The sequence below is a fragment of the Osmerus mordax genome, chromosome 28 (genome assembly GCF_038355195.1).
Source record: "Osmerus mordax isolate fOsmMor3 chromosome 28, fOsmMor3.pri, whole genome shotgun sequence".
In the NCBI taxonomy this organism is placed as follows: Eukaryota; Metazoa; Chordata; class Actinopteri; order Osmeriformes; family Osmeridae; genus Osmerus; species Osmerus mordax.
Window position 1 is genome coordinate 5209717 of NC_090077.1, and position 27526 is coordinate 5237242.

General features: G+C 45.5%; 4 protein-coding genes across 8 annotated transcripts in view; 2 read left to right on the top strand and 2 right to left on the bottom strand.

Moving 5' to 3' along the window:
* iqgap2 (IQ motif containing GTPase activating protein 2) overlaps positions 1 to 9227 on the bottom strand; it is a 32426-nt gene extending 23199 nt beyond the window's left edge. For 2 of the 3 annotated variants that reach the window (XM_067231011.1, XM_067231010.1), the window contains exons 1-2: positions 6526 to 6733; positions 3686 to 3785 (exon numbers count right to left, since the gene is read on the bottom strand). In XM_067231011.1, coding sequence (XP_067087112.1) covers positions 3686 to 3785; positions 6526 to 6571 — 146 coding nt within the window. In that variant the 5' untranslated portion in view covers positions 6572 to 6733. Of the gene's footprint in view, positions 1 to 3685; positions 3786 to 6525; positions 6734 to 9139 lie in introns of those variants that run through there. The other variant, XM_067231012.1, reaches the window with a different exon arrangement.
* LOC136937882 (arrestin domain-containing protein 3-like) overlaps positions 7675 to 27526 on the top strand; it is a 94322-nt gene continuing 74470 nt past the window's right edge. The window contains exons 1-6 of one of the 3 annotated variants that reach the window (XR_010875230.1): positions 7675 to 8022; positions 8633 to 8690; positions 8854 to 9004; positions 9171 to 9264; positions 9457 to 9713; positions 9842 to 10667. Coding sequence is in view for 2 of the 3 variants with exons in the window: in XM_067231013.1 (XP_067087114.1) it covers positions 7767 to 8022; positions 8633 to 8690; positions 8854 to 9004; positions 9171 to 9264; positions 9457 to 9713; positions 9842 to 10495 (1470 nt within the window). In the remaining variant the exon portion in view is untranslated. Of the gene's footprint in view, positions 8023 to 8140; positions 8691 to 8853; positions 9005 to 9170; positions 9265 to 9456; positions 9714 to 9841; positions 11368 to 27526 lie in introns of those variants that run through there. The other 2 variants (XM_067231013.1, XM_067231014.1) reach the window with 2 other exon arrangements.
* Positions 11938 to 14861, top strand: si:dkey-245n4.2 (uncharacterized). The gene is made up of 5 exons (XM_067231473.1): positions 11938 to 11998; positions 12417 to 12980; positions 13212 to 13319; positions 13562 to 13652; positions 13790 to 14861. The coding sequence occupies exons 1-5, from the start codon at positions 11941 to 11943 to the stop codon at positions 13995 to 13997; spliced, it is 1029 nt and encodes a 342-aa protein (XP_067087574.1). The 5' UTR covers positions 11938 to 11940; the 3' UTR covers positions 13998 to 14861.
* On the bottom strand, positions 20417 to 26338 carry LOC136937885 (aquaporin-3-like). Its single transcript, XM_067231017.1, has 6 exons — positions 26122 to 26338; positions 22580 to 22706; positions 22201 to 22338; positions 21944 to 22059; positions 21585 to 21802; positions 20417 to 21462 (listed from the first exon to the last, which is right to left on the bottom strand). The coding sequence occupies exons 1-6, from the start codon at positions 26227 to 26229 to the stop codon at positions 21258 to 21260; spliced, it is 912 nt and encodes a 303-aa protein (XP_067087118.1). The 5' UTR covers positions 26230 to 26338; the 3' UTR covers positions 20417 to 21257.

A 27526-nucleotide genomic window follows, 5' to 3' on the forward strand; every position in this document is an offset into this window, starting at 1 on the left:
TGTGTCATCCTCCTGTCTAAACACCCCCCACACACACACCCTTGTTTGTGCTAATAAGAGATGTGTGGAGGATGGGTGGGGGGGCACAGCAGACGTGACACTGTCTAAACAGGCATCAGCATGCTCCAACTATCAAGCCAACACACCCGCACAACACACACCGTCCCCCTCCATCAACACAAACCCATTTGGTAGGCTAACCACAACAAACGGCAAGGAGAGCCGGTAAAGTCAGGTCAGGTCTTCACACCAGTCTCTGCTCCACTTCACCGCCATGGTTTTGTTGTGGTTGATGTCATTCTCTTTTCTTTTCGCATTGTCACAATGATTCTTACCTTGCTGCTGTGGCCCAAGATATTGGCTTCTACTCTACTATCAAAGGCCCGAGGAACGACTTGAAAAACATGGATGGATAGGGAGCGCCCTCCTGCCCTCGGCCCTGGTCCTCCTGCCCTCGGCCCTGGTCCTCCACACGGCCTAAAGAACAACTGCTAGCACAGAAGGGATCAATGGGATTTCTTGACTTCACTCTGACATCATGGTGGGATTCAGCCTAGTGGACAAAAGGCTGGGTATAGCAGCCGACTGTGTTGCTGCAGGCATTTAGGGGGCTTGTGATATTGAAGGGGAACACGCAAGCAGGATGACCAACACAGAAAGAATGAGAGGGAGGGAGGGAAACAATATTCATGGTAGAAGGGACAAGAATAACCGTGCCTCTTAACCCGGGCTAAAAATGAAAGAAAACAAAAGAGAAACTGGAAAATGAAGTTTAGAACCAAACACATGCAGGTCTATTTTGGCTGAATCAAGACTTTATAGGGGGACAGCCACCGGGATCAGCTAGACACAGTGAAATCTGATCCCAAACGGCCTTCATGATATGCATGGCCAGTCACGAGTCCCCAAGGAAATCAAGTTACCTTGTGATTCAGGAACTAAGTGAAATAAGCCCTGGCTTTGGGTCTTTTTTCCATGTTTATGTGTCCAGCTACCATTACACAGAGTTGTCAAGCCTTCACAAATCTCAAATGAGCGTCTTAAAGTAAACGGTGTCGGTGACGTTAGTGAAGGACAACGGTTCTTTCGGGAGAGTAGAGCGCTTGTGTCCTGAGTCCCTCGGGTGTGTCGGGCGGACGCACTTGAGCACCGACGCGACGTGGCGTTAACCGGAGGCCCTGGAAGCGGGTCGCGGCCACACCGCCTGCTGGATGCCGACCGAGAGGAGGAGAGCCCCAACCAGCATGGAGCTCGCCAAAGGATGACTAAACCAGGACTCTGAATAGGGAGGTTGTGAGTGGGGAGTCTGTGTAGGAGTTTGAAGGTGAGGTAAGCGGAATGTCATCACAGTGCCTGCCTCATGACCCTGAACACTTTGGTGTTGCAGACTGGCCGGTCGGACACAAGGGACAGCACCCACATGTCTGCTTTTGGAAACGGCTGATATCGAAACAAAAGGAGAGAAAGACCCTTAGAGGGGCGGTAAGCGAAAGAGTGAGAGACAAAGGAGGAGAACAGAAGTGGTTAAGAAGAGAGAGAGAGAGAGCGAGGACAGGGGAGAACAGGAAATAACACCCCGACAGCTCCAAGTGGGTCTCCCTCTGAAGGTCCACTTCCTGCAGTTGAACAATGTGGCAGGGTTGCAACAGTCTGATGGTCCACGACCACCGCAGCCCTGTTTACAGCCCCCCCACCAGGCCTTCCTGTCATTGTCAAACCTTGAGCCAGGCCAAACCATTATGTGGGCCACAGGGAGCCTGGAAATCTCTGTCCCACACCAGCAATATATTAGGAAACATGTTACACTGTATAGCAAAGTGCCACTGCAGGCTGTTAGATTTAGATTGTGAGATTTTGAACGATTAGCAAAACTGCTTCGTGGCAATTACAGTTTTTATGACGGAAATCTGATTCAACTACCTAAAGCAGGAAACTGTTGCGTGATACAGAGCTGTGTCAAAAGAAACCGGTGAAAAATAAATCAGTGGGCAAAAAAAGAAGAAAATGATTCCCTATCTGAAAAGAAAAAAAGACCGGACTGTTTACTCAACGCTGCAGGTACAAAGTCTCCAAAGTTAAGACCACAGACCGTGTGTGTGTGTGTGTGTGTGTGTGTGAGTGAGTGAGTGAGTGAGTGAGTGAGAGAGAGAGTAATTGACGGGTGTGTGTGTCGTCCAGATGACGGGTAAAAAGTCTGCATTATGGCACACGCCATGCGGCCACCAGCATCCCCCGTCGCTGCCCTGAGACACACAACCCCTACGGTCGCTCCAGCCAGCATACGGCTTTCAGTCAGCCTCTGCAGTCAGGGCAGTGAACCAGGGTTGTGCGAGGAGCAGATTACCACCATGTACAATCATGGAGGACATCCCATGTACAAAGACAAAAAGACACTTGCGTTCCTAAAAAACACTGAAGCGGTTTCTCTCGAGGTGTACTCCAACCTGCCGTTTACCGGTGACACTTCCTGACTCCTGACTCTGAGAGCAGAGCGGGGTTAGGCTGTGCGGGCCCTAATCCTATGCCCTCTCTCGAAATTAGAAGCTAGCGCTGTAATCTAGAGCTGTAATCTTAATCCCAGATGACAGGCTTCCCAGAATAGAGGCGCTCGGCAACAGGCTGAGGAGAAACGGGAAGTTGGGTTGTACTGGGAGGAAACAACACAGGAAGTGAGGTGTGTGTGTGTGTTTGGCAAGACTGGTGTGTGGGGGAGGGTCGGTGGCCAGTGTGTGTACTGGTAAGGGGTTGAAAAGATGGTCGGTATGAGGTTAACCAGAAACTAAAGGGGGTTCACCACATTGACTTGACACATATTACTTTCTGTGACAGCCTCCTATAGCACTCGCAGTATCGTCAGAAAGATGCAAGTATCACACAGACCGCTGTGAATTGCAAAAAAGAGGATCTTAGTGATGATCGTAACAAGGCGTCATGGAGAGTGAATCCACTAGAACTGCCTCACAAATAACGCATGGTGTGACACTGTTCCGTGAAGCATAGCCTTGATGGTTATACAGTCCCCGGGTGATAAAACTACAGTCATAGTCTTTTAACAGAGTAAAGTCCAAACTGGTCAGTGGAGAAAGGCTAACTTAATGGCTTTTAGCTGCGGAGGGATCAGAGATGTGGAGGCATACAAGATCTCGGTGAACTTTGACCTCAAGACCCACCACTCCCCTACATCCCCAGGGAGTTAACCATGGTACAGATAGAGCACGCTTGCTAGATGAGGTTTGCGATTACTCTTTGATGCACGAAGCTGCAGAAAGGGGTGGGGCGGTCCCAGGCACGGCGCGCCAAAACGCACTTCCTGTCAGGTGACGCGGCGCATTCGCGGGGACAACAGGACGTGGCGACGGGTGAGCTTAAGGACTCAAAGTGAAAGCAGAGAGGTTTCAGGCTCACGGCCTGAAACGAAACCGCGAATCCGTTTGAAAAACAGGTTCGCTGCAAGTTTCCCCCCCCCCCACTCGCAGACCTATCCATCATGCTCTTCCAGCTTCGCCTCCCCTCCCTCCTGTCTCTCCCTCTCTGCGCCCTCTCATCCTCCTCCACACACACACACACACACACACACACACACACACACACACACACACACACAGGGACAGGATGCCCCCCCCCCCCCAGACCTTCCCCCGACCTCCCCTGCCTCCCAGCCCTGTGTGGTGGAGCCCGGCCTTACCGCTTGGCCTCCTCCAGGTGACACAGGTACTCGTAGGCGATGTTCTGCCGGCGCCTCTCGTCCATCTCCTCGGCCGAGAGCCTCTCGTCATCCTGGATGGCTGGCGGGGAGAAAGAAAGCAAGCATGGGAACCAGGCGAATGACTGTCAACGGGTTTGGATGGATCGCAGGAGATTGGGGTTTTCACTGGTTGGTGTCAACAATGCTGCGGTCTGATTGGGCGGATGCGGGGACCGTCGGGCAGTCGGACTACTGTGGCGCCGACTGTGGCACAACGCGTTGCAGACATAACGGAAGTGAGGGATGTCTTCATAGGGGGTCGTGTTGGTTGCGGCTGAACTATCTCAAAAGGTTCAAGCTGAGCACATGCTCAGTTCTTCGTCTGTGGGGTTCACCAGCACTTTTGAACATGATGGACGTATTAGAAAGTGTCACTGTGATATGGAACCACGCAAAACCACTTTCTAGCTTCCTCCCAAACAAACCAGTCTCAAACTCTGGGGGTCTTTCCTTCTGCATTTGACTCCCCTAGCCCTGGGTGAAGGTGCAGAGTACGTCGACATATCAGCGCTAAGGGTAGACCCGTATCTGCCGATGCTGCATGGGAAATAAATCTGGTTCCCTGTCTGACAAGTCACTTCTGCAGAGTTGACCTTTTACGAGATGACTAATGAGGTTCATTCCCCCTGGCTCTCCACCACCCCCTTAATCCAATTAGATCCCTTTACTTCTGGCTGAGTGGAGCCCTAGTCCTGGTTTTGGTACAGCCCCAGGAGTCGAATCCAGCATACCTTGAGGCCAAGTGGCAGTGTGTATGGTATGTTGGGGTCCGGGTCTATGTGAGTTAATGAACACACACACAAACACCAACATTTTTAGAGGCTTCCTAGTGAGCTTACGGATCATTAGCAGCAATGAAGAGCTAAACTATAGACTGATTGATCAACACAATCCTCGGTGACTGGAGCGTGGGTCAGGCTACCGTTATTCCCTCACTAGTCTAGACTATATTGACTTCAAGATGAGCTCTTAGGACAGCCAGGCTCTTAGACACAGCTCTTTCTGTGAAGGTCCACTTCAATACGTGATAAGACAAGATTCTTGCTGACACGGTGCCTCACTGTTCAATGGGCGGAACCTTAATCCACTTCCCTGGTGTGCCGAGTCACCTGTTTACACTCTGGTCAGCCATGCCGGGCTAACAAATCCCCGCAGACTTAATTAAGGCACATCAGTTCTGTCATATGCGAGTCACGGACTCTGTGGCCAACTCCAGTGACCCGCTCTCACTGGAAGGGTACAACCAGGGTGACATGCGAGAAGCTCTGACAGCGGCAATACCACAGACGCCACCACAACTCTACTTCTCACCAGGTGCTATGGCTGGACATGATGTAGGCTAGGCCTGAAGGGCTGAAAGAGTCACTGCCACACACACCGCACGACACACACGTTCTGTGACAGAAAGAGACAGTCCACGATACACACAAACACACATTCCCCTCACACACACACAGGCATAATCCGTGACAAACACACACTCACAGTTCCAGACACACACAGACTGTCCAACTCAGGGCTCTCCGTCCCCAAGCTGGTGTGTCCGTCAGCCTCAAGGCCGCTGGCCCAGCTGTGCGACAGAAGAGGACGTGAGTGTGTAAACACTCAGCCCAGAGGCGTGGGATCCCCAGCACAGCCATTGGACACACTCCACACTGACTCACAGACACATACTTCCTGAAAGGCCCGCACAGCCAGAGCTATGGACGAGGTCTATATTTAATCTGGTGGACTAGCTGTCAGAGCATGGCTGGATGTGATTTGTGAGCTCCATGTTGACGTGGTCCTTTGTTTAGGAGATGCATTTGAGTGAACCCCAGGCTACAGGGAGCAACAAATCAAGTTAGACTATGCAAATGTCTAATGAAGGACTCCATAACCTGAGGTTGCCCTAGCATAATTAGGTTAGCAGTTGAAATGTTTTAGGGAAGGGATAAACCTAAGAGTTGCTCTGCTCCCTGGTAAGGAGGTTTAGGGTGGATAAGGCCAGCATTGCCTCTCATTGGAGTTTTAAAAGCACTTATCAGCACCATAAGACAATCCTGCCAATAACAAACAATCCATTTCCAATGTACTAAACAGACACACACCAATACCTAGGTCCCATGGAGAAAGGCAGGCGTCATGTTCAACCAGTAAACATTGTCTCTCACTCTGACAAGGTTGAGAAATGTGGAGATTTGGCAGAGATTTACACTTTGGATCCAAATGCATCTCTTTGTCAAACAATACCATACTGCTGAAGAAGCTAAAGGCAATCGATTGATTATAGACTGCACTTTGAAAGCACACCATTGCAATTCGAGACACTTTAACGATATATTGACTCGAATTCCTGGGATAGCCTCACGCTGAAGTCAGGTGTGCAGTTCTTAACGAAGGTTACAGAGAAAGTTAATGGTTAACATCACAGAAAGGTTCGTTGATCTGTCAACTATGTGAAACAGAGACTGTCACACTAATTAATTCGGCTATGGGACTAATCATATATTTTAACATCCGTGTTAGTGTTATGGCATTCTAGCACAATCCACGGATAACTCAACACACAATGAAATCATCCTGAGATGCAATGTCAATTTAAGAATTTTTAGAAGCCGTAACATTGATAATTATGTTGGCCTTCTAGTTATATGGAACATGCTCGAACACCTGTGGCTGGTTTGACATTCCGCTACACACTGTGCGCCTGCTTGTTACCTGCGCTTCCTAACAGACCACGTCTATTTGCCATACAATATATGGAACATACAGGCTAGCCTACCATGTGTGATACTTACATCCATAATGTGGCTTGAGAGAATTTGCGTTGTCTTCATAGTACATCCTGGCTTGGTTCAACTAAAGCTATGTCCTAATGAGAATCGCAACTAACTTAGCAGCAAACCATATGCGTGCGCGTTTAGTATAATATGTTTAGCTGAATTTAAAGAAAGCGTCCGGAACGAGGTTAGAAAAGAACTTTTTAAAGTTAATGTTCGACCAAAAGCACCATATGTCTCATGTCAATGCCAAAGCATATGCCACCTTATCTCGACTCATGACGGAAAACGTCCTCTTGTCAACTTGCTCCAGTCTATGTACTGAATCTGTCACTGTGCGCTGCGCTCTGATCAGGAACAGCAGAACCATTATCAACCCTTACACCACCTGGTGGTCACTTCACCTGGTACAGTGAACCAAATCAATGGGCATCTGAAGAGGGAGAGGAGTAGCCTATCTTCACATGCGATAGGCTCTATGCAAGTTATAGGTTGTAATAGTACATTTTGGGCCTACTAGTACGTGTAGTATACGTTTATAGGAACAGATAAGCCGACTAACAAGTTCGCCTGGACTAGATAAGACACATCTGCTGCCCCACAATGCAGTGTCTTGATACTGGTACTGATTCATATTTTTTGTTGGAGCCTTTGGAAAGCCTCATATGGTCCCTAAATGTAAGTAGGCCTATTAGCTAGAAGTGCGATATTTACAGGGCATTATGTCATTGATGGTTTGGTTATGGCTACAGTTCTGCCGCGGCATCACTATTGAAATTAACCGGGAGGGTGCAGGTCAGTGGGTCAGTGGTAGAGCATTTGATAGACGTTTGCAGATCAAGGTCGCAGGCTCAAAATCTCTCCTCCTGTGCTGTAGGATAAAAGCGTCAGCTAAATAAATGGAGAAAAAGTTAGTGGGCTAGTCTCACGTATTTCATTATGCAGTGGAGTTTTTCGAACAACTCCTATTGCTGCATGCATGTGAGAGTAGGGGAAATGCCACCTGAGATGTCTACTGAAAGGAGTTTATTTAGCCTATCTGTTAAGTCGGAAAACATTGAGCTTTCATTTACAGTTATTTTGCAATGCAGAAAATGTTTTTGGATAATCGACACTAGGTGGCAGTAGTACGCTTATACATTCTTGTGTCCCCTTTTTTTCGTCCGCTGCAGTCCCACAACCAAAACTCAAGAAACTGGAATTTGGTGCTGGACAATTTTTAGTTATTGAAGTAGACAACAGTTTCGTTTCCCTTTGATATGCCGTCCGTAAAGAATCTACTATTGAGTTACGATGCCATTAATGAACAGAGGACGTTCTCGGAGGGAGATTGTATAACAGGGAGAGTCACTTTACAATTAGAAAAAGAGACCAAGATTCAAAGCCTTTGTATTAAAGCTAAATGCGATGCAAATGTACGTTGGACAGAAAAACGTAATGACCAAAACCACAGCTATACTTGGCACGAAAGATTTTATAAGCTTAAAGATTTCATGATTCAAGAAACTTCGAATGGTAAGGACTATCTGTTGACGCAATCAACCAGGGCGTATCTTGGGTTGTGCCATAGCCTGTGCAGTAAATATGCTGGAAATATAATGTATGTCTATGAAACACAATTGTCCATGTAAATGCACAGTATTAAAATAACTGAGATTGTGTGAACATTTACCACTGCTAGCCTGCAAGCAAAGAATATGACTTAGTATAGTTAGTAGGCTATAGAGTATGTCTTCGCCTATATATTTTGAGGTCAGATCGGAACTATAGGTTATGCGAAGCCACATAGGCTTTCATGGAAAGTTTGGGTGTGTGCGAGTTGTTGTGACTGCCAATACTCAACATCGAGCCTCTGCTCATTTTAATACAAAACTATCAAGTCAAATATGTAGCCTACTATCGGATGTACGTTATTTACCTCGATAGTGACCGGAAAACGGGTGTTATCCGGCAAACGGAAAAAGCGAGGGGTCATCATCATGCAGCAAGAATCAGTAGGCCTATTAGGCTATTCGTCAAGAAGATAAGCTTGTTGGACTTGTTGGAATTCTGTCTATTACTTACTTTCAGGCTAATCATGCAACACCTGTCTGCAATATATTTCCTCATAACGTTTGTTTCACAGAGAATGTGATTCCCCGTGGAACTCATGTCTTTCCGTTTAGCCTCCGAATACCCATGGGGTGAGTAGAAAAGTGAGAAGGGACCAGGACTTGTCACTTACAGTGATCATAAGTATCATCACATTAATCTAAACCTGATTGGAGGCATTTAGACTTGTTTTCCCTAAACCTTGAACGACCAAGCTATAACGACTGTCACCGTTTTTATATTATTTTTTAACAGAAGCATACCATCATCATTCAGAGGTCGCCATGGGAAAGTAGTACACATGCTAGAAACTGTACTGAGCAGAAGTTGGAAGATGGACTGCACAGAAACTCAGGAATTAAACTTTGTCTCTAAGTCTAACATGAATTATACTGGCCCACTCATGGTATGTGCATTATAGTCAAAGGCCTATTAATAACCCCAATGTGTCTTTAAAAACACCAAAAATATTTTTGTGTGTTTATGAAGATGAATGGATCTTTGGAGTGTAGTATTTTCTGTAAAATGTAAATAGTCTTACTAATAATGTTGTCCATGCACACCTCCTGAAGTCTCCTCAGGTTCTTGCAATAGAAAAGGACTTCACCTTCTCCTCAGGAAAAATCAACATGGACGTCCACGTCGAAAAGATGGGTTTTACACTAGGTAACACATTCGACATCTCCAGAGTTTACGTTGAATATCTGTAGTTATTATTTATTTGCATGGGCCATGCAAATAGAATGCGGACACAGTTCCATCACGGATATGTACCAACATACACTAAAACGACAAATACAGACTTCTATTTCACATGTCCCAGATCATCAATTCATTCAAATGATTCCTTTGCTGCAGGTGAAGTGGTACATGTCCGTGCCAACATCGACAATTCTTCTTCCAAAGAACTTACACCCAAATTCAGCCTGACTCAGACAGTGGTGTTCAAGGCTCAAGGCTCCAGGAATGTTAATAAGAATACAATCTTTAAAGCTGTTGGGGACTTTATCTCCGGAAAAACCCAACAGACTGTTAATGTGGCTTTGAAGATTCCTGATGACCAACCTCCGACCATTCTAAATTGTAGCAACATCACAGTAGAGTACAAGCTAAAGGTAAGTTGCACTTGGTAGGGGTCTTTAGGAGTTCATTTCCATGATCCATATATCAATAGATATCAGAGAACTCATACAAAGATAACTAATGTGCTGTATTTTTGTGTTTGTTTCGATTTGGTTTATAGGTGCATTTGGATATCAGTTTTCACCGAGATCCAGAGGTGAAGTTTCCCATGGTTCTCATACCTGTTGACTACCAAGCTAACATGGGTGGAGCAATGGGGCTCAACCCATCTGGGGTCCCAATCTACAGTGACTTCTCCACCCTTGCTCTATTTGGACCACACACTCAACCACAACAATCCCCTTACCCATTGGCCCCCACATCTCATTCACCACGTAAAGTCATTCATCCACCCCCTGCCCCCATGTATAACCCTACCCCGTATGCTCCAGTGTACAACCCCACCCCAACTGCCCCCATGTTCAACCCTACCCCAACTGGCCCCATGTTCAACCCTACCCCAACTGGCCCCATGTTCAACCCTACCCCAACTGCCCCCATGTTCAACCCTACCCCAACTGCCCCCATGTTCAACCCTACCCCAACTGCCCCCATGTTCAACCCTACCCCAACTGCCCCCATGTTCAACCCCACCCCAACTGCCCCCATGTTCAACCCTACCCCAACTGCCCCCATGTTCAACCCTACCCCAACTGGCCCCATGTACTCTTCCCCATATGAGGCTTCAAATCTGGAGCTACCCCCTTCTTATTCCTCCCTTTTCACTCCGTCTACACCTCAGTCAGATCCCCCGAGCTACAGTGACGCCAAATAGACTTCTGAACCACCTCAAAAATGTCTCCAACACACACACCTCAGTGTTGTGACTGTGTCAGTTTCAACAGATGTCATGAAGAAGTTACATTCTATGTATGCCTTACTGACGAGCTTACCATCTAACCCATAGAGTCAAATAACTGTAATTCCATTGGTATTGGCATCATTTGGTTAATGTTAAAACACTGTTTAGTTTCCCATCTTCCTTTAAACATCGGGGAATAGTTTGGGTTGTTTGGCCAATATTAAAACCCCTACACTCATTAGAAGTTACATTCTAAATATGCCTTACTGAAGAGCTGGCCAGTAGAATGTGCGGCAGCTTTGCAGTTTACTGGCTTCACTAGGTACTGTACAGTCTGTGTCAAATGTATATGTTAAAAATTCTAACAGGTAAAACATCTCAAGAAAAATGAACTATTTATTTTATTTCCTAACAACTAACATAAGTCTACCTTCGATCTTAGTAAACAAAACAAACCAAAAAGGATTTGTTGCACTGCAGTCAAACAAAAGCAATTAATGGGCTACATTGTTATTTTCACTGAAATGTGCCTTAACTGTTCAACAAATCTGACATAGTAGTGTAGCATGGAAGGAGACATGACCGATGATGTGCAAATGTTCAATATCACCCAGGGGATCATGTTGCATGTGAGTTTGTATGTAAATACAATTTTACAATGCAAAGAGAAAGGTAGCTGGTAAATATCAGTCCCCACCAACACCGTGTGATGTTTCATTTCAGCTACCAAAAGAACATCTGTGGGCTTTTGTGTGGTCATTTGTAACCTTGTTTGTAAAAATGTCTGTCCAAATACATTGTTTTGATCATTGTTATCTTTATTATAATAAAATAAAGCAACATAGGCCTATAGATTCCTCGTGAGATTTCTTTGCTTTACACCCACTGAGAAAAACATCACATGAAAGACCAGGCTCTTAAAACTGTCGCATTCTTCTCCTTTTCGTGGGTGTCTGTTTTTCACATTCAGATGGAAGTGCTGTTTTCCCCTCTTCACAGATTTATGTACTTTAGATCTCATTGGTATTCCATGTAGCGGGAGCACTATACTCTTCTCTTTGTTCCAAATAGACATTCTGTCCACAAACAACCCATGACCTAGATGGGCCGGTTGTGGTGTGATGGTTTCAAGCCATGTGTAGCTACCCCCCACATAGCCAGTCATCTGCAAGGATCTCGTTGTACTAGGAATGGTTTCTGGACTACACATAAATTATCAAGCCCAATTAAACATTCTGAAGCAGTTGCATGGCTGTCTTTTATCGTTAGGAATTATTTGTCTATGCCATTTGCATTTAAATCTAGCTCCACAGATTGGAGGATGGGATGGGGTATGCATAGTTCTGTCCACACGCCCACTTGTGCAGTAATAGAGACAGGTTGTTGCCAAGAGACCACAGACTCCTGCTAGAACGACCATGGGGAACAGGTTGCAGAATTTCCCACTCACTCTTTTTCTATTCGTTGTTTTCCACGGTAAGAACTTTTTGGTGATGTGGTGTTGTTTTGCTATTTCGTCATATCAGATACTTAATCGTCTGTTTTAGAAATGTAACTTTTGTAACTTTAAACTGCTGGTTTAGCTGGTTAGAGTAGCTATTCGAGCTAGCTAAATAGCTAGCATTGGACCTTTAGCGAAACATGAAGACAATACCCCCCTCTGACTGTCTGCATTATAGTGTAGAATATTTACATCCCAAGATAGATAGCTAGCTAGCTAGCCAACTAGCCTAAATCAGTTAATAAGACCAAACTAAAAGGTAGATAACCTCTAGCCAACTTTCGAATTATCATTATGTAACTGAACAAAGGAAAGCTAACTAGCCTTGTTTCTGAAAAACTTCTATTCAAGTTCTATTTTTAACTCCTCATGCCACCCTCTCTCCTGCTACAGGAGTGACTGGCTTCAGCATCAGAAACGAGCTGCTGGGCAAGTGTGTGCAGGTCCAGGATGGGCGTCCCCGAGGTGTTAGAGTAGTTCTGGAGGAGTGTAGCCCAGCCTCCCCCCTCCAGGAGTGGCAGTGGCTCCCCGAGACCCAAGCCCTCAGCAGTGTCTACACCGGGGACTGTCTGACCGCCCTGCGGGTCCAGCAGCATGAGAGTGTCCGACTGCAAAGCTGCAGCAGATCTGGGGTCTATTCTGGGGTGGATGGGGGGGTTGCTGGTGGGGAGAAGGAGGAAGACGACAAGGATGTTCAGTCGTGGATGTGCACCAAAAAGGGCCATCTTGCCCTCCAGGGGAAGGGGCTCCACTTGAGTGTGAGGCAGGACTCCAGCAAGATCTTTCTCTCCAAGGAACGAGGACAGGTCAGCAAGTGGAGGTTCGTGGGAAACGGCACAGGGTGTAATGAGAGGGGCGACGGCCATCGTCACCACCACCACCATCATCACGTTGTGGCGTCCTCGCTTATTGAGCGCTCACTGAGTGTGTCTACCTCATCCAACCAGTCTCAGCCAGGTAATAACCTTCGTCTAGGGTCCCTGTGACAACATTTTGAAAGCTTGAAAATTGTAGTCAATGTTTCGTAAATGAACTGAACGCCGTCCCCCTAAGCGCCATACACCTTTTATCCATGTGTGTTTATTTAAGGATGGGAAGTAAACGTTTTGAATGTGCACAAATAAACACAAGTGGTGCATACTCCCATGTTTTTCTAAGACAAGCTTTCCTACCTGTTTCCTGTACCAGGGGGATCTGACCAGAACACCACAGATCCATGGTCAGAGCGGTTGCCAAGGCCACAGAGCACAGCCGTGCCCGAGGAGCCCTCCATAATGTACTTCAGTATGGACTATGGTAAACTGGGAATCTTCGTGTCTTAATTAAGGCTATCTTGGCATACAATTATTGAGTACCACTGGATTTAGGAATGTGGACCAGATGTTGCATTAAGGAGAAGAAAATCGGTGCCTGTCTTTCTGTGCGTCCGTCACAAGGTGGCGGCAGGGCCACAGCGAACACAAGCAAAGCTAGGAGTTTGTGTTGTGAGGGTGTGTTCATGTCAGACAACAACGTGTGTGTGTGTGTGTGGTCGACAGGGATGGGCTGGAAGGTGACAATGCTCGTGCTGAGCTCCTTGGCCCTGGTGCTGGGAGCGTTGATTCTCATCCTCAACGTCCACCACAACAGGTGAGACGGCATGCACTGGCCCCCCCACAGACCCGAGAGGAACCATCCGAGGTTCACTCGAAGGTTCACACGATGGCTCGCCAGCGAAAAACACTTGAGAAGACCCTTCATGCTGCTGTGTGTCCCCATGTCCCCAGGAGGAGGAAGGTGGTGTGCGTGTTGAAATCCTACACCCCCGCAGGGGAACTCAGTCCGCCGGGGTCGCCCGTGCCCAGCGAGAGGGCCCCCCTCACCCGGAACGCCCTTCGCCCCCCTCGCTCTCCCGCCCCGCAGCGCGGCGAGATCCTGATCGAGTGGAAGGACGGCACCGTCACGCCCCTGTTTGAGAGCTGCCTCGTCGAGTGAGGCCGTGCGCGCGCGTTTGTGTGTCCCTGTATGCGATGGACACGCAGGGACGAGAGTCATAGAAAGAGAAAGAAAGATTAGGAACCCGAGAACGCCTCATTACATGGTACGGACGACTCCCTCCGTATTTCATCACTTAATACTAAAAAGCATGTGAAGGTTTGTCGATCGTATCACATCTCCAGCAGGCCTGCGTTTCACCCAGTGTAACCCAGACGGAATTTCAGCAATGCCCGTAGGCTAGCTCCCTCTGAAGGATGTTGCCAGGCCGAGATGAAAGGTTTCAAAGGGGGGGCCAGAGAATACTGACGGACCTGAGTGATTTACAGTGAACCACACAACCCAGATGGGCTGCATTAGCGTGCTGCACCTTGAAGCTACTGAGACCTGTAGCCAAGGGCTCTGCAGTCCAGGACCCCAAAAATGTGGATGCCGAATTGGTAAACAACAAAAGGCAGCGATAACGGTGCAGGCAGTTACACTGGAGATGTACGTCAGTTCAGTGTGTGGAGACGGGATCGCGTTGGGGTTACGCTAATGTTGTCTTTAGAGACGCTTAGTTATGTTAATGGTACTCAAGAATGTAGCTTCTAAAGCCTTTTTGACTCAAATGGAAGCTTTTGAAATGGATAACTTACTAACGACTTGCATATCATAGGAAATGCTGATCAACGGAGGAATCTATTGTAATTGCTGAATACCCGATGCACTTTCTTACTACTAATGTAGATTTCTTGTCGACACAGTTTACGGTGCTTAAAAAAAAAAGTCATGCTTTGTTAAATAATTATTTGTTGTTATGAGTTATTTTCATCATCCACCTGGAGAAGTGTACGATGTTGCAAAAAATTCAATAAACGAAGTAGTGTGCACGAAATACTTCTGTGTATTTTGGCCACTGTGCGTAAATCGATGCTCTGTCACATGACTTCTCTATATCAGGTTAGTTCCAGTTAAGAGTGGTGCAGCTTTTACCGCCATTCCCTTAGTGGGGCATTAAGAAAAGAGAGGAAATGTAATCCCCCCCAAAAAGCTTGGGAAAAAGGTCTTAAAAGAGCTGTAGGTTACGGACACAGTCAGGCTGAGGATGAGGTTTAATGAACCGGATATTTTCCAACGGCACATAAGCTCTCTGCGGGAGGTGTATGTTTACAGTTAGTTTGAGGGAGCAGGAAGTAATGTACAGACTATGTCCTGTTTTATATCTCAGCTTGATACATACCCCAAGGGTGTACAGATCTAAAGATGTACTGTACAGTGTGTAGACTGTATAACAGGACACAAGTGGTAAACAGCATTTGCTCTATATGTTTGCGTTTACTGCCCATCTATAAACTTTCTCTGGCCAGCCTCCCCTTTGACTCATGCTGTGAATGTGTGTGTATGCAGGAGGGCTGTACGGGTTGGCACGTCGTAAAACATCACTGGTGATACCGACACACCAGCTCCCCTCTCCATGACAACCACTCTTTACCGTGTGTTCCTGCTCAGTTCGTTTTATGTGGCGTGCTTGATTTGCAGAAAGGCCACATTTTCAGGAAGGCCTAAACGCTAAAACTTGGTTCATTTAACTCTGCAATTACATTTAAAGTCCCTGTAAAGCAGGACTGAAAATGAGTTTTAAGTTCATCACACCACAGAAGAATGTGTTGTTAACTACCCATCCAAATTCGAATGAAAAAAAACACTGACAAGTATGTTAAATTAGGCTTTGAAATCATGACAAAATCAGCAGTCTTTTCTGCTTAATACTGGGGGGGGGCGTGTCTTTGCATCGTAACAGCTAAGTAACAGAATGGAGGTTATATAAACCTTCTGTGACGTGGATAGGTGGCTGTGAGGTAGATAGGTTGGGTTTTGCCTCGCCTAAACAAAACCTGAGCAAAAAAAAAAGGGGGAGAAACTGTTCAACGGTCTAATTCCACATTTCAGTGCGACAAAGTTTTTAGCTTTCCACATGCTTTCAGCAACTCATTTCACAAGTATATAATGTACTGAGAAGCAAATCATGGAATTTGCTTTACAGCATCTTTAATTCCCTCCATTGTCATTTGGACTTGTCACGGTTGTCAGAGGTTTGGCGATGATTATGTTTTTGTGTCACTCTCAGCCCACACCCAGTGTTGTTAATGTTGTTAGAATGTTGTGTCATAGTGAGAGGTGTGTCCTGGGCATGTGAATAAGGTGTGTGTGTGTGTGGTGAAACTCTGGGGTATGGGGGGGATTCGTCCCGTGTGATGTAGGGAAGGATAGGATATGCAAAGCTAGCAATAACCAGCTTTGTGCAGAAGGTGAGCGACCGTGCATCATCGGTTTCCCATTGAGTAAGTGTTAGAGGAACAAGTGCATCCTAATACCCATTCTACCATACCGTTTAGTGTGCCAGAAAAATATTTTGCATATCCAAATACATTGTGTGTGAAATGCAGGATGTCCAAAAAAAATACCAGGATGTCCTTTTGCATCCATCAAATGCAATGTGCATGCAGCATGCTTCTCTGTTTTTTTCTTACCCACAATCCTCTGAACCAGAGCCATGTGAAGATCCTCTTGGACCTGTCCAAACAGTAAAAGTAACAACAGAACTATCCCGGTATGCTTTCTGACAGCATGTGTGTCTCCTCACCTCTATGTTTTGATTGTATCTGTGTTTTGTCTCCCAGGTGAAAGATTTCGCACTAAACATTTTGCAACCAAAACGTACACCTTTTGTCTCACAAACTGACAAAATAAGCGGGTCAAAGTTCAAGGCGCAACTTTATGACAAAGTAGGATGACGTCATTGTATGCATACTCCATGCAAGAGTATGTTATTTGGTGGTGGACAGTGTCTCAGCCTGACTGTGACACTGTCTGACCCGGACCAGTTTCCCAGCACAAGTTGCCATAGTAACTGAGCGTGAGCCATGTTGAATTTGTTTTTAGGAACTGAACCAACTGATTATGAGTCAGACTAACTGAAACATGCCTAGCAAAATAAACTCGCTTGATGGAATCACACTGGAATCTGAAATCGTCCCCATTTTAAAAACTGCCTAACCAAAGAATTGTATTGAACTTTAAGACTAGCAGTGTGAACATGTTTGTTAAATAAGACAGCATTCAGGCATTTAATTTCGTCCTTCCCATAGGGAACATCTACACAAGTGATCGATGTCAAGGAACACAGTTATTTCAAAGTCAGGGAACGTTTTTGAAGGGGGCCGTTTTTGTAGTTATCTTGACGATGTCAAGATCTCAAAGTGTGTAAGGAGCTGTGCATGTGAAGGTCATGGAACCCATGGACCAGCCAGTCCATCTTCAATGTTATCTCCATGCCTACCACAAGGATGTTACAATCCCTTGAGAAGGATGCTCTCTGATAAACACACAATTGCTTCGACAATTTCCTCCATTTTCCTAAATGCTTTCTAGGTTTGGTCAAACATCCAGAAGTGCCTTTTCCTCCTGATCGTTTCCTCTCTTATCTCCTAGCTCCCGTCTCAGACGGTCTGGTTCTTGAAAAGCAGTCATCACACTATCGTGCTGCCAGATCTACATAGACCCTGACAGATACTAGACAGTTCCATACCTGTCTAATATGTGGGAAGTTTCTGTGAGGAAAAAGTTTAGACTTTGTCCCTTCTTGTACGAGAATGTGGATTAAGATCTACATTGTTAATTGATCTTGGAGTACCTGGACTGATATAAACATAAGACTACTTGTCAACCCAAATTTGCTATTTAGTTCTGCCAAACTAAACACATCAACATAATGACAGGCAAAACCTCATTTTCACCCCATCCACCATATGGATTCTTCAAAGCACCTGAAACTGATCATGGACATGTTATTCACCCCCTTTGTTAGGGAGAAACTACCCAGTAAGAAACTGCCCGGTATGAACAAGAACAGACAGGACCGAAGACTCTGCCAGGTCAAGCCTATCCAAGGGAGTTCTGGGAAGAGAGATCTGACCGGTTTTAGAACAGGTACACATGATCAGACCTGCATTGTGGTGGAGTGTTAATCTCCATAACAGAACTGTAAAGCGTCTCCATTTGATAAACTAACATGATGTGATGATATGAGTGGAGCTTAAACCCCTTCTCACCTTAACTGCATACCCAATTCAACATCATCTGTTACAAATCACCCACAACAGGGCACAAAAAGGATACCTGATTAAGCACTGCAGTATCGACTCTCCCTAAAACTATTTTGAAGACACTCCCATCTGATCCCGATTCCCAGAAAGTTCCGGGAAAGGGCAAACTCGACGTTCATCTTCCTGACAGACCCATTTCATCCATGGGCTGGAGGCAGCTTCTGTAGTGAACGCTGTATCTTCAGAGGCAGTTTGCAACAGGGGTCCCAGGGAAGACTGTGTGACTCAAGCTCTGGGGTCATCTAAGGCTACACAAATGACACTGGGAGAGCCTTCTGTCTGTCCCTGGCTGACCTCAGTCCAGATCACTGCACAGATGTGAAAGAAACAATATGACAAAGGAACCAATTTGGACTAAATTGTGCGGCATTTATCTGTAATGGAAATCTGGAACAAAAAGTACTCACAATTAAATAGGGAACAGCAGTAGGTATCATGTCCCCTGTTTATCAGCCATGTTCACACGGCAAATCCTGGATTGACAGATCGTGCAACCCTATACAGCTATCAGTGGGTTCCTGGAGATTCCCAACCATTCCCAGGAAAGCAGTGTAATGCGTTAGGTAGGCTGGTGGAAGGAGCTTCCCACACCACGCTGTAACATGTTTACTTGTAAATCAAGCATAGAAGGTGACAGGCAGCCAAATGAATGGTTGAGAGCAATCCTCAGGCTACAACAGGAACAGACAGGTCTGAAGGACGGACCAGCCCCGTTGTATAAAGGGATTTTATTGAGAGACAATGGCAGCTATACAGCCTTATAATAAACGGATTATGCAAATAAAAGTGATAGTGTGGGATGTGGAGTGCTGAATCATTCAGCAAATAGAACAGATTATTTTTTCACTGAAAGTTAATTCCTGAAATCAGTCAAGAGAGCTTTGGGGGGGTTTACAAGCTATTAAACCACACAAGACACCACCCACACAAGTAAAGGTATGAAAAGCTGTACTATTGCCAGACAACACTTAATGATAAGTGTGAGGGGAATAAAGTTCATTCAGTGTCTGGTCAGGTCAACCCACTTTTTTTTGCTGCTCTTTCCTTTTCAAACAACCCCCCCCCCCCCCCCCCCCTCCAAAAAAAAGATGAAAAATAAGTTAACAATTGACGTTGATCACACCATATCATAAAAATGCAGTGTTGTATTACATGTGGCTATCTCAATAGGCTGAAGCAGGGAATTACTGCTACTAGTGTCAGAACATTTGAACGACAACAGATGTGAAGATAAATAGGACAATAATTCATCAAATGGGTGTGGTACAGTTAACATGGGACGAGGAGAGGGCGCGACCTGACATACACATTCCAACTGAATGAGAGGCACGACAATGTCACAGCGATACCACTGAACGCCCCGGCCCAACCCAACTAGTGGGCTACACCTCACACGTTTAGGTCCTCCCCGCCCAACAATCAATAGCCGACCACCTGAATTCACTTCATCAATTAGTGATGATGAGTCCGCGTCACAGTGTTTTGCAAACTCCATGTGCTCCTCAATAAATACAAATCCCTAAAAACATGGGTCTTTTGTATGTTTGTATAATCAAGAATAAAACACTAATGAAAAAACAACTGAAAATGTTTTCCCTCAAAATGCTGCCTTCGAGAGAAACATTTCGGTCCAAGCACCTTTTGGAGAAATGTAGCTGTTTCCTCCGAACCATGCCGTCTTTGTTGTTGTTTTTTGTTATATTTTAGGTTCACGGCGTTGCCTTTCATATCCGTCTTATCGTTGTTTTTGTCGGAATAGAGTATAAAAGTAATACATTAAGAACGCATAGAAGATAACAAGCCTGCTGCTAAGTCACCATGAACCATCGACATGTATAGAACTGTTACTGTAATGATTTAGAACTGTTACTGTAATGATTTAGAACTGTTACTGTAATGATTTAGAACTGTTACTGTAATGATTTTATAACAGCTGGTATAAACAGTCAGGCTTTCAAAATAGTTTACTGCAGTGACATGGGGATGTGTATTGAGACTAATTTTGTAGGTATGATTTGTGAACAGGTTCTAAATACCTGTGTGACCTGTGGATACACAATGTGTAAGTGAGATGTGTAAGTGATTTAAAAAAATTCGGTCTACATTTCAAACGCTATGAGTGGGTACAGGAATGCAATGTTCCCTAATAAAAAGTTGAGCACCCAGTTAAGAACAGGAAACGCAACGCCCCCCCCCCCCCCACACACACACACACAGACACACACACACACTAACACACCACCGTCCCAAAAAAATTGCATGACCATGACATTTACACAACAATAACAAGGTTTATTATGGCAGGATAATACAGATCTCCTCAGACTGATACGTTCCTCTAGGTCTGTCCAGGCAGGTCATGAGTAGTTTAGGATTACATTTAGTCATTTAGCAGACGCTCTTATCCAGAGCGACTTACAGTAAGTACAGGGACATACCCCCCAAGGCACTTCGTCACAAGGCACAATGTCATTTTGCACGGCCGGGAATCGAACTGGCAAACCTTCTGATTAATAGCGCGATTCCCTAACCGCTCAGCCATCTGACCCCCGGAAGATTACATTTTGTTAGACACAGTGTGTTGATTCTCATATAGGATACTACAAGCTAAATCAAAACTAAATTAAAACGTCATGCATTTCATGCTCAAGCCCAACATTGAACAGATAACCAAAGGACTGCTAGATAATATACAAGCATAGTCATCAATCATCTCAAATTAAATATTAATCAGTGAATATCAAAAATACAGAGTAGTCTGCTCAGTCAAAGGATAATGTAGAGGAGAATGCTGTGAAATCAAATCCTCAAAGCTTTAAGTATAATAAGCAAAGAAAATAAAAATTCTGATCAGGATACACATGTACATCTATAAATAAAACTAAATTAGAGAAACAACAATGTAAAAAAAAAAGGTAAAAAATACAATACTGTCCAAATAAGAGATACTAAAATACAAACGTTCATTCTTTTTAAGAATTAATGTAATTCTGTGTTGGTAAAGGTTTGATGTTGTCTTCTTATGTACGAGTGACTACGACACTGCAGTGGCCTCTGAAGTTGTGCTGAACTGTGTGTGTGTGTGTGTGTTTGGAGGAAGGATTATCATGACTCATTCCATTTCCTTGGAAGAACCTTTCGACTGGTCGTTGCTGGAGGAGACGTTGGTCAGTTTCACCCTTTCTTCGGACATCCTGGCCTTGTCGCGGACCTCACCTTCCTGATGAAATCCAACCATCAACTGGTAGACCATCACTCCAAAGATGGTACCGAGGAACGGAGCGAAGATCGGGACCAGGAACCAGTAGTCATAAGCACTGAAGGAAAACGCAACGAAGGGTATCAATGAGTGGGCCTAACAACGAACGCAGATAGGATAAGACAGACATTAGAGGACAGAGAGGCTCTTTGTGTCCGATAGTAGCGTTGGCTGACTGACCTGAAGACCTCCGAGCCCCAGCCTGCTATAGCGGTGAAGAGGCGGGGGCCCAGGTCCCTGGCGGGGTTGACGGCGTAGCCCGAGTTGAGGCCCATGGACAGGCCGATGACCAGCACCACAAAGCCCACAGTGAAAGCCTCCAGGCCCGGGGGGATGGGGTTGTTGTAGGGGTCCACGATGGCCAGGATACACACGATCAGCGCCGCGGTGCCGATCATCTTGAGACAGAGATCGTTTGAACATGATGCTTATGAACTTTATCCACTAGCTACCATAGTGATATCACTAATGGTACGAGTAGAATATACCGTACGCTGTATATCTTTCCGAATGTTTTTAAGATGCTTTTTTCGGTATACCTGGTCAAAGAAGCCATTGACGAGAGTCAGGTGTTTGCCAGGGTACGTAGCGAAGATACCAGCCGTAGCGTTAACTCCAGTTACGTCCAGAACTCCTTTGAAGTCCCACAGAGCATCTGGGAGAGAAAACACACAAATAGTTCAGACATAACAGGGTTCTGTTTAGGCCACGACCACACCCGAGCAAGACTCCAACTCACAGATAATTTGGTTCCCCACATAAAAAATATCTGTTTAAGGCACAGCTCAGCCCTCACCGTAGTACAGGCCGAAGATAACCCCTGAGCCTAGGAAAGCGCCGAGCGTTTGGAAGGCGAAGTACACTGGGAACTTCAACCAGCGCTCTCTCCCCAGCAGGCAGAGGGCAAAGGTCACCGCCGGGTTCAGATGGCCTCCTAGAAAACGCACAATGACAGGATGTCACCACAAAGGTATCTCAACCAATATGAATACATACAACCACAAACAATCGACATGATTCTTTGTTTACACTATATCTAGTTGCGTTGGTGAATTGGCAAAACATAAGGATAGCAACCACGCCTAATAAAATGTGAAATATTTGAGACTGATGCAAATACTAGTAGATTTCGTTGGTTTTATCCGACTGGTAATGTTTTACTAGAATGTTCCTACCTGATACCTGCCCACAGACAAGGATCCCCAGGGTGGCAGCGAAGCCGAACGCAAAGTTGACGGTGAGGAACAACCCGTGAGATCCACCGCTAAGCACCAGCTGGGCCACGGCACCACAACCAAACATCTGGGGGAGGGAGAGACAACATGAGAAGGCTAAATCCAACCCCCGTGTACACCACCACAAGCCCAGACATTTACACCTGGAAGACGGGATGAAATTCAGATGGAAAACAGATGTGGTTCAAAGACTTCAATGTTTCAATACTGAATGAGGTGAACTGCAGCGGAGAGACACGTTTTAGGACATCCCTGAAGGTCATGTCTAGACTGAGGAGATGGGACACGGCCGTTGCAAGAGATAGTCAAAGCTGGAATTGCTTGAACTGAGCTCCATTGTTGCATAAACTTCCTCGCTGCAACATGTATCTGATCAAACACCTGATTACGGTGTTTGCTGACATGATTTTTAATTCCCTACTTTGACATCACTAAGCAGACCATAGAGATTTGAGACAGATGTGTGTGTCTGTGTGTCTCTATGTGCATGCGCGTGTGTGCGTGCATGTGTGCATGCATGGGAATAACAGCAGTGTGTGTGGTCTGTGGTGGGGATGACTGGTTAGAGACTTTCGCTGAGAGAGGATATTTTTCTAGTCTAGACCTAGACAAAGATGTTGGCCCCATAGAGAGGTTCACCATCACTGGGCCCCAGTCTGTCCTCTGGATAATAAAACACCCGTTCCTGTGTTGTAAAAGAGAGATGGGCCCCCTGGTTGGATGTACAGCCTTAGATGTTGGCTTTGGAGTTGCTTGCTAGTTTAACCGATGGCTACTCAAGTGCAAGGATATTCGTTTAGAACGATGACAGCTAAAGGGATCAAACAAAAGATCTATAGAAATCGTTTAAGCACGATAGATTCGAGACGATCGCATTCCATTTGAAACACGTCTCTCCGCATTAACTTACAGACACACAGGCTCACCCAGTTCTCAACCTGTCCCCATCTCGTGACGCCATCACCTTCCTCCCACTCCATGCTGTGTCATTCATTCATGCTTTGTCAAGTCAACGGCACCACTGAATCATCCGACACACCTGGTCACTCATGCATCCCTGCTCATCCTATGGCACAGGAGCACGGAAGTGGATCCCAGACAAGAAACTCTTTCAGCTTTTGAATTAGGACCTACAGTGTAGGAACTATAAAATGTCCCTATATATTGACATCTCTCTCTCTCTCTCTGTCTGGCCCTTTCTGTCCAACTTTCTCCCTCCTTCTCTCTCTTCCTCTTTCCTTCTCACTGCCTCCTTCTCTCTGTCTCGCTCCCTCTTTCCCTGGTCACATTATGTCCACCAACACAAATGATTCCTTTGTCGACAGGTCCAACATCCCCACAGTGACCCCCAGAGACAAAGAGGGACTGTTGGCTCACCTTGGACCACACACACACGCAAGCACGCACGTGCAGTTGTGAACACACACTGGCAGCAACACACACACGCCCACAATTTTCAACATACCACAGCGACATGCTGTGCCCAAATTGATGATGTGGTTTCCTGAGTGCTTACAGACAGCCGAACACCGAAAAATCTGGTCTCCACGAATGCTGGTGGGGTTTTGGAAGGTGTCGCTTGTGAAAAGCATACAGTAAACTCTCCTTTCCCCCCCTCTCTCCAATTATCTTTTTTGTTCACCTTTTTTTCCTTTCGTTCTTTTAAAGAAATACATCCACACTACCTTGCCCTGTGCTCAGTGGTGGTTCTAATTCCAATTTTACTGGGGGGGACAAGGTGGGGCCAGTGTTTAATCAGAGGGACACATTAAAAAACCTGGGGACCAGGTACATTTTTACAGGGGTACTGGCCCCTGTAGGCCCCTTTGTAGAACCACCACTGTCTGTGCTCCCCTCCTGTGAGTCACCTGACTGTTCTCTCATTAGACTACAATCCGAGGAAAACAAAGAGGAGGAACTATCAGAGAAAGACACATCCCGTTGAGGTGTGTGTGTGTGTGTGGGGGGGGGGGTTGGGTAGAGAGGGGTAGGGGGAAGTACAATACGAGGTATGCGAGGTACTTCATGAGCCATTATTGGGTTGTTCCTGTCCTTCCTGTTGCTTCCATCCACATGGAACATATCTGTTAAATTAATCTCAGTGCCCTAGCCAGAAAAGCCAAACATCACAAACATGCCATATCATCTCTGACACTAAAGTAACTGCTTTGAAACGGGTATGGTGTACCAGCTGATGATTGGCAACATGATAGTGAGTGTTAGTGGGTTTGTCGGGCCAGGATCAGGCTTGGGTGGTAAGACAGTAATCCAAAACGGATAACCCTAATGCAGTATGTACTCGGAAACACCATGTTAAACCCAGAGGTGTCAGCCAGCAAGATCATTAGGATAATAGACTACCGAGTCATCCCAGCTGAAACGGTGAAAGTAATCCCAAGGTTTATATTGGTCCGATTGTCTTGAAGCTACTTTCAATATTATCCCTCATTTACATTTAGTCATTTAGCAGACGCTCTTATCCTCTTATTTCCACAATAAGTTATCCATAGCCAGTAGACAGGAAGAGACAGGAAGTCCCAACATGTAGGGCGGTGTCTCTGCGGAACCCGGTCAAGGATTGTTTACTTAAATTGTTTTTTGTTTGTTTACTTGTATATCTTGGTGGACAGCCAGCTGTCTGGATTTCTTTATTTTAGTGATAGAGGGGAAAGTAACTTCACCTACAGAGTCGGTCATCCTCACCAGGAGATAATGGTCTGGACAAACTTGGGCTGTAATTTAGCTGAACATTTGGATACGTTTTTCAGAAGTTCAAATTCAAGTTCAATTGAAAGTTCAATTTCCATTTTATGTCATACTGTAGGTCTGAAAATACTCTAAAGTGTGGGGTGTAACAGAAAAATATAACTAGCACCAACCTGTCAATTACATGAACTGAAGCATATAGAATATGATTTGTTCATAATTATGAGCAAACACACAAAAACTCACTTACTTAGAGGCCAAAATAGAACTCATGCCTGCATTATATGAGGGGTTATATATATATTAGTTATACGGGTTGCGATGTGAGTCATGTATCCTGGAATAAAGTACAATCTATTATGTGTTTCTTATGTCCACAAATGGATGAGACATCATTCACAATTGCCCTTTCACTAAATTGTTCTCTCAATACTCCCTGTCAATATTATACTTTGACACACTTGAGAGTATACAACTATTACCTCCAAAGTTTTACTGCAAACATTCTCACACCATTCAAATATGGAGGCTATGCTTACACTGGCAGTGTAACCTGTATCGTAATGCACACAGAACCCTAACCCTAATAGTGCTCAGCCTTCGCACACACACACACACACACACACACACACACACAGCAGTCAGAACTACTGACTTATTTTGTAGTAAATGCCACTATAGCCATGTGTTGCATGCTGGAATGTGCAAGAGGCTGCACAGGTGGGTTCTGAACAAGAGAAGTGAAGAGAGACAGAACATGTGGAGATCGCTCTTACCACCAGGATGAGCGTGCCCAGACACTCGGCCAGGGCCTGGCGAAGGAGCAGGTTGCGGATCTGGAAGGACTGAGACAACTTCTCCAGGTAAAACTTCTGTCTTCCCATGATGTCGAATTGCTCAGCGAGTCCCAAGGAATATATGGGAGTATCTATGCGACAGCAGTGAGCTGCGAGTGATAGCGATCAAGTAGTAGGTATGTATGTTCCTTCCCGAGCCGAGGGGGCTGTGGTGTCTGATGCAGCGGCCATCCTCCTCTTATAGAGCCCCAACCTGTCTGTCAGTCACCGGTAAAACCAGCCTCCTCGAAACCAACCACCCCACCCTGTCGGCCAAGCCCAGCTGTCCCTCCCTCTCTCTCTCTAGGTGCCCTCCAGAACATATCCTCCTTTTCTGGCTCTGTGAGAAGGAAGTATTTAGTAGTTTATTCAGTTGAAATGACAGATATCAAATCTCCCCGGAAGAGCCCTGTCACCATCTCTCTCACTTTCTCTCCCTCTTCAGGATCAGACCTGTTCCCCAATTTCTTTCTTTGTTCTATGTGTGAAATGTTATCACCCTTTAATTCTTGCTTTGTTTGCTTTGAATGGAGTAGAAGTCATTTCCACATTAAAAACTCCCCCCCACCCAGTTGTATGGAAATATTTTTATGGTTATTGTTTTTATTCCCTCAAGAATTTTCTGTCTTTTGTTTCAACGTCTTGGGACATTCTACCTTTTGTTACGGTGCTACCATCGTCAAATCGCAGTGTTCTCTTTGTCATTGTGTTTGTGTACAGGTATTCAAATACTAAGAAGAAACCAACAGCATTGTGTTAAAACAATAGCAATATCATCTATTACTGTGTCTCCGTGTTATCAGTGTTACATCAGATATTGGGAATGAAGTTAGACTGAGGAGTCACACCAGGGACTGCATCCCATCTTCCTAACAATTGCTCAAGTCATCCAACTTGTTCAAAACTGTCTTCCGTAGTTCTTAGGAAGAGAAGTGCACAAAATCAGCAACCTGTGAAAGTATGTATTTTTCCATGAAACCATTACTCAATTTCCTCTATTCCAGCTCAGTCTTGCCCAGCCCAAGCCCAGCCCGTTTTAGGAAGCACAGACCAGATTGGTCTTTCATAGGGGCAGGGCACTGACAAATCCACACAGGTCAACAGAGGTGACCACAAATGCCAAGGGCAAGGGAGCACTAGCAAACGTCCAAAGCTGATTTTCGACCCCCTAAAGGTTATGAAACAAGCATTCAGGACATCCACAAAGATGCTCGGTTCCAGAACACCCTGTACACTCATAAACCCACCATATCTTCAATCTTCAATGATGTTGAATGTGTCCAATGTATTTGTCCTTTCTTTAAACGATTCACCTGCAACCTGTTTTCAACTTGATTTATCAGCG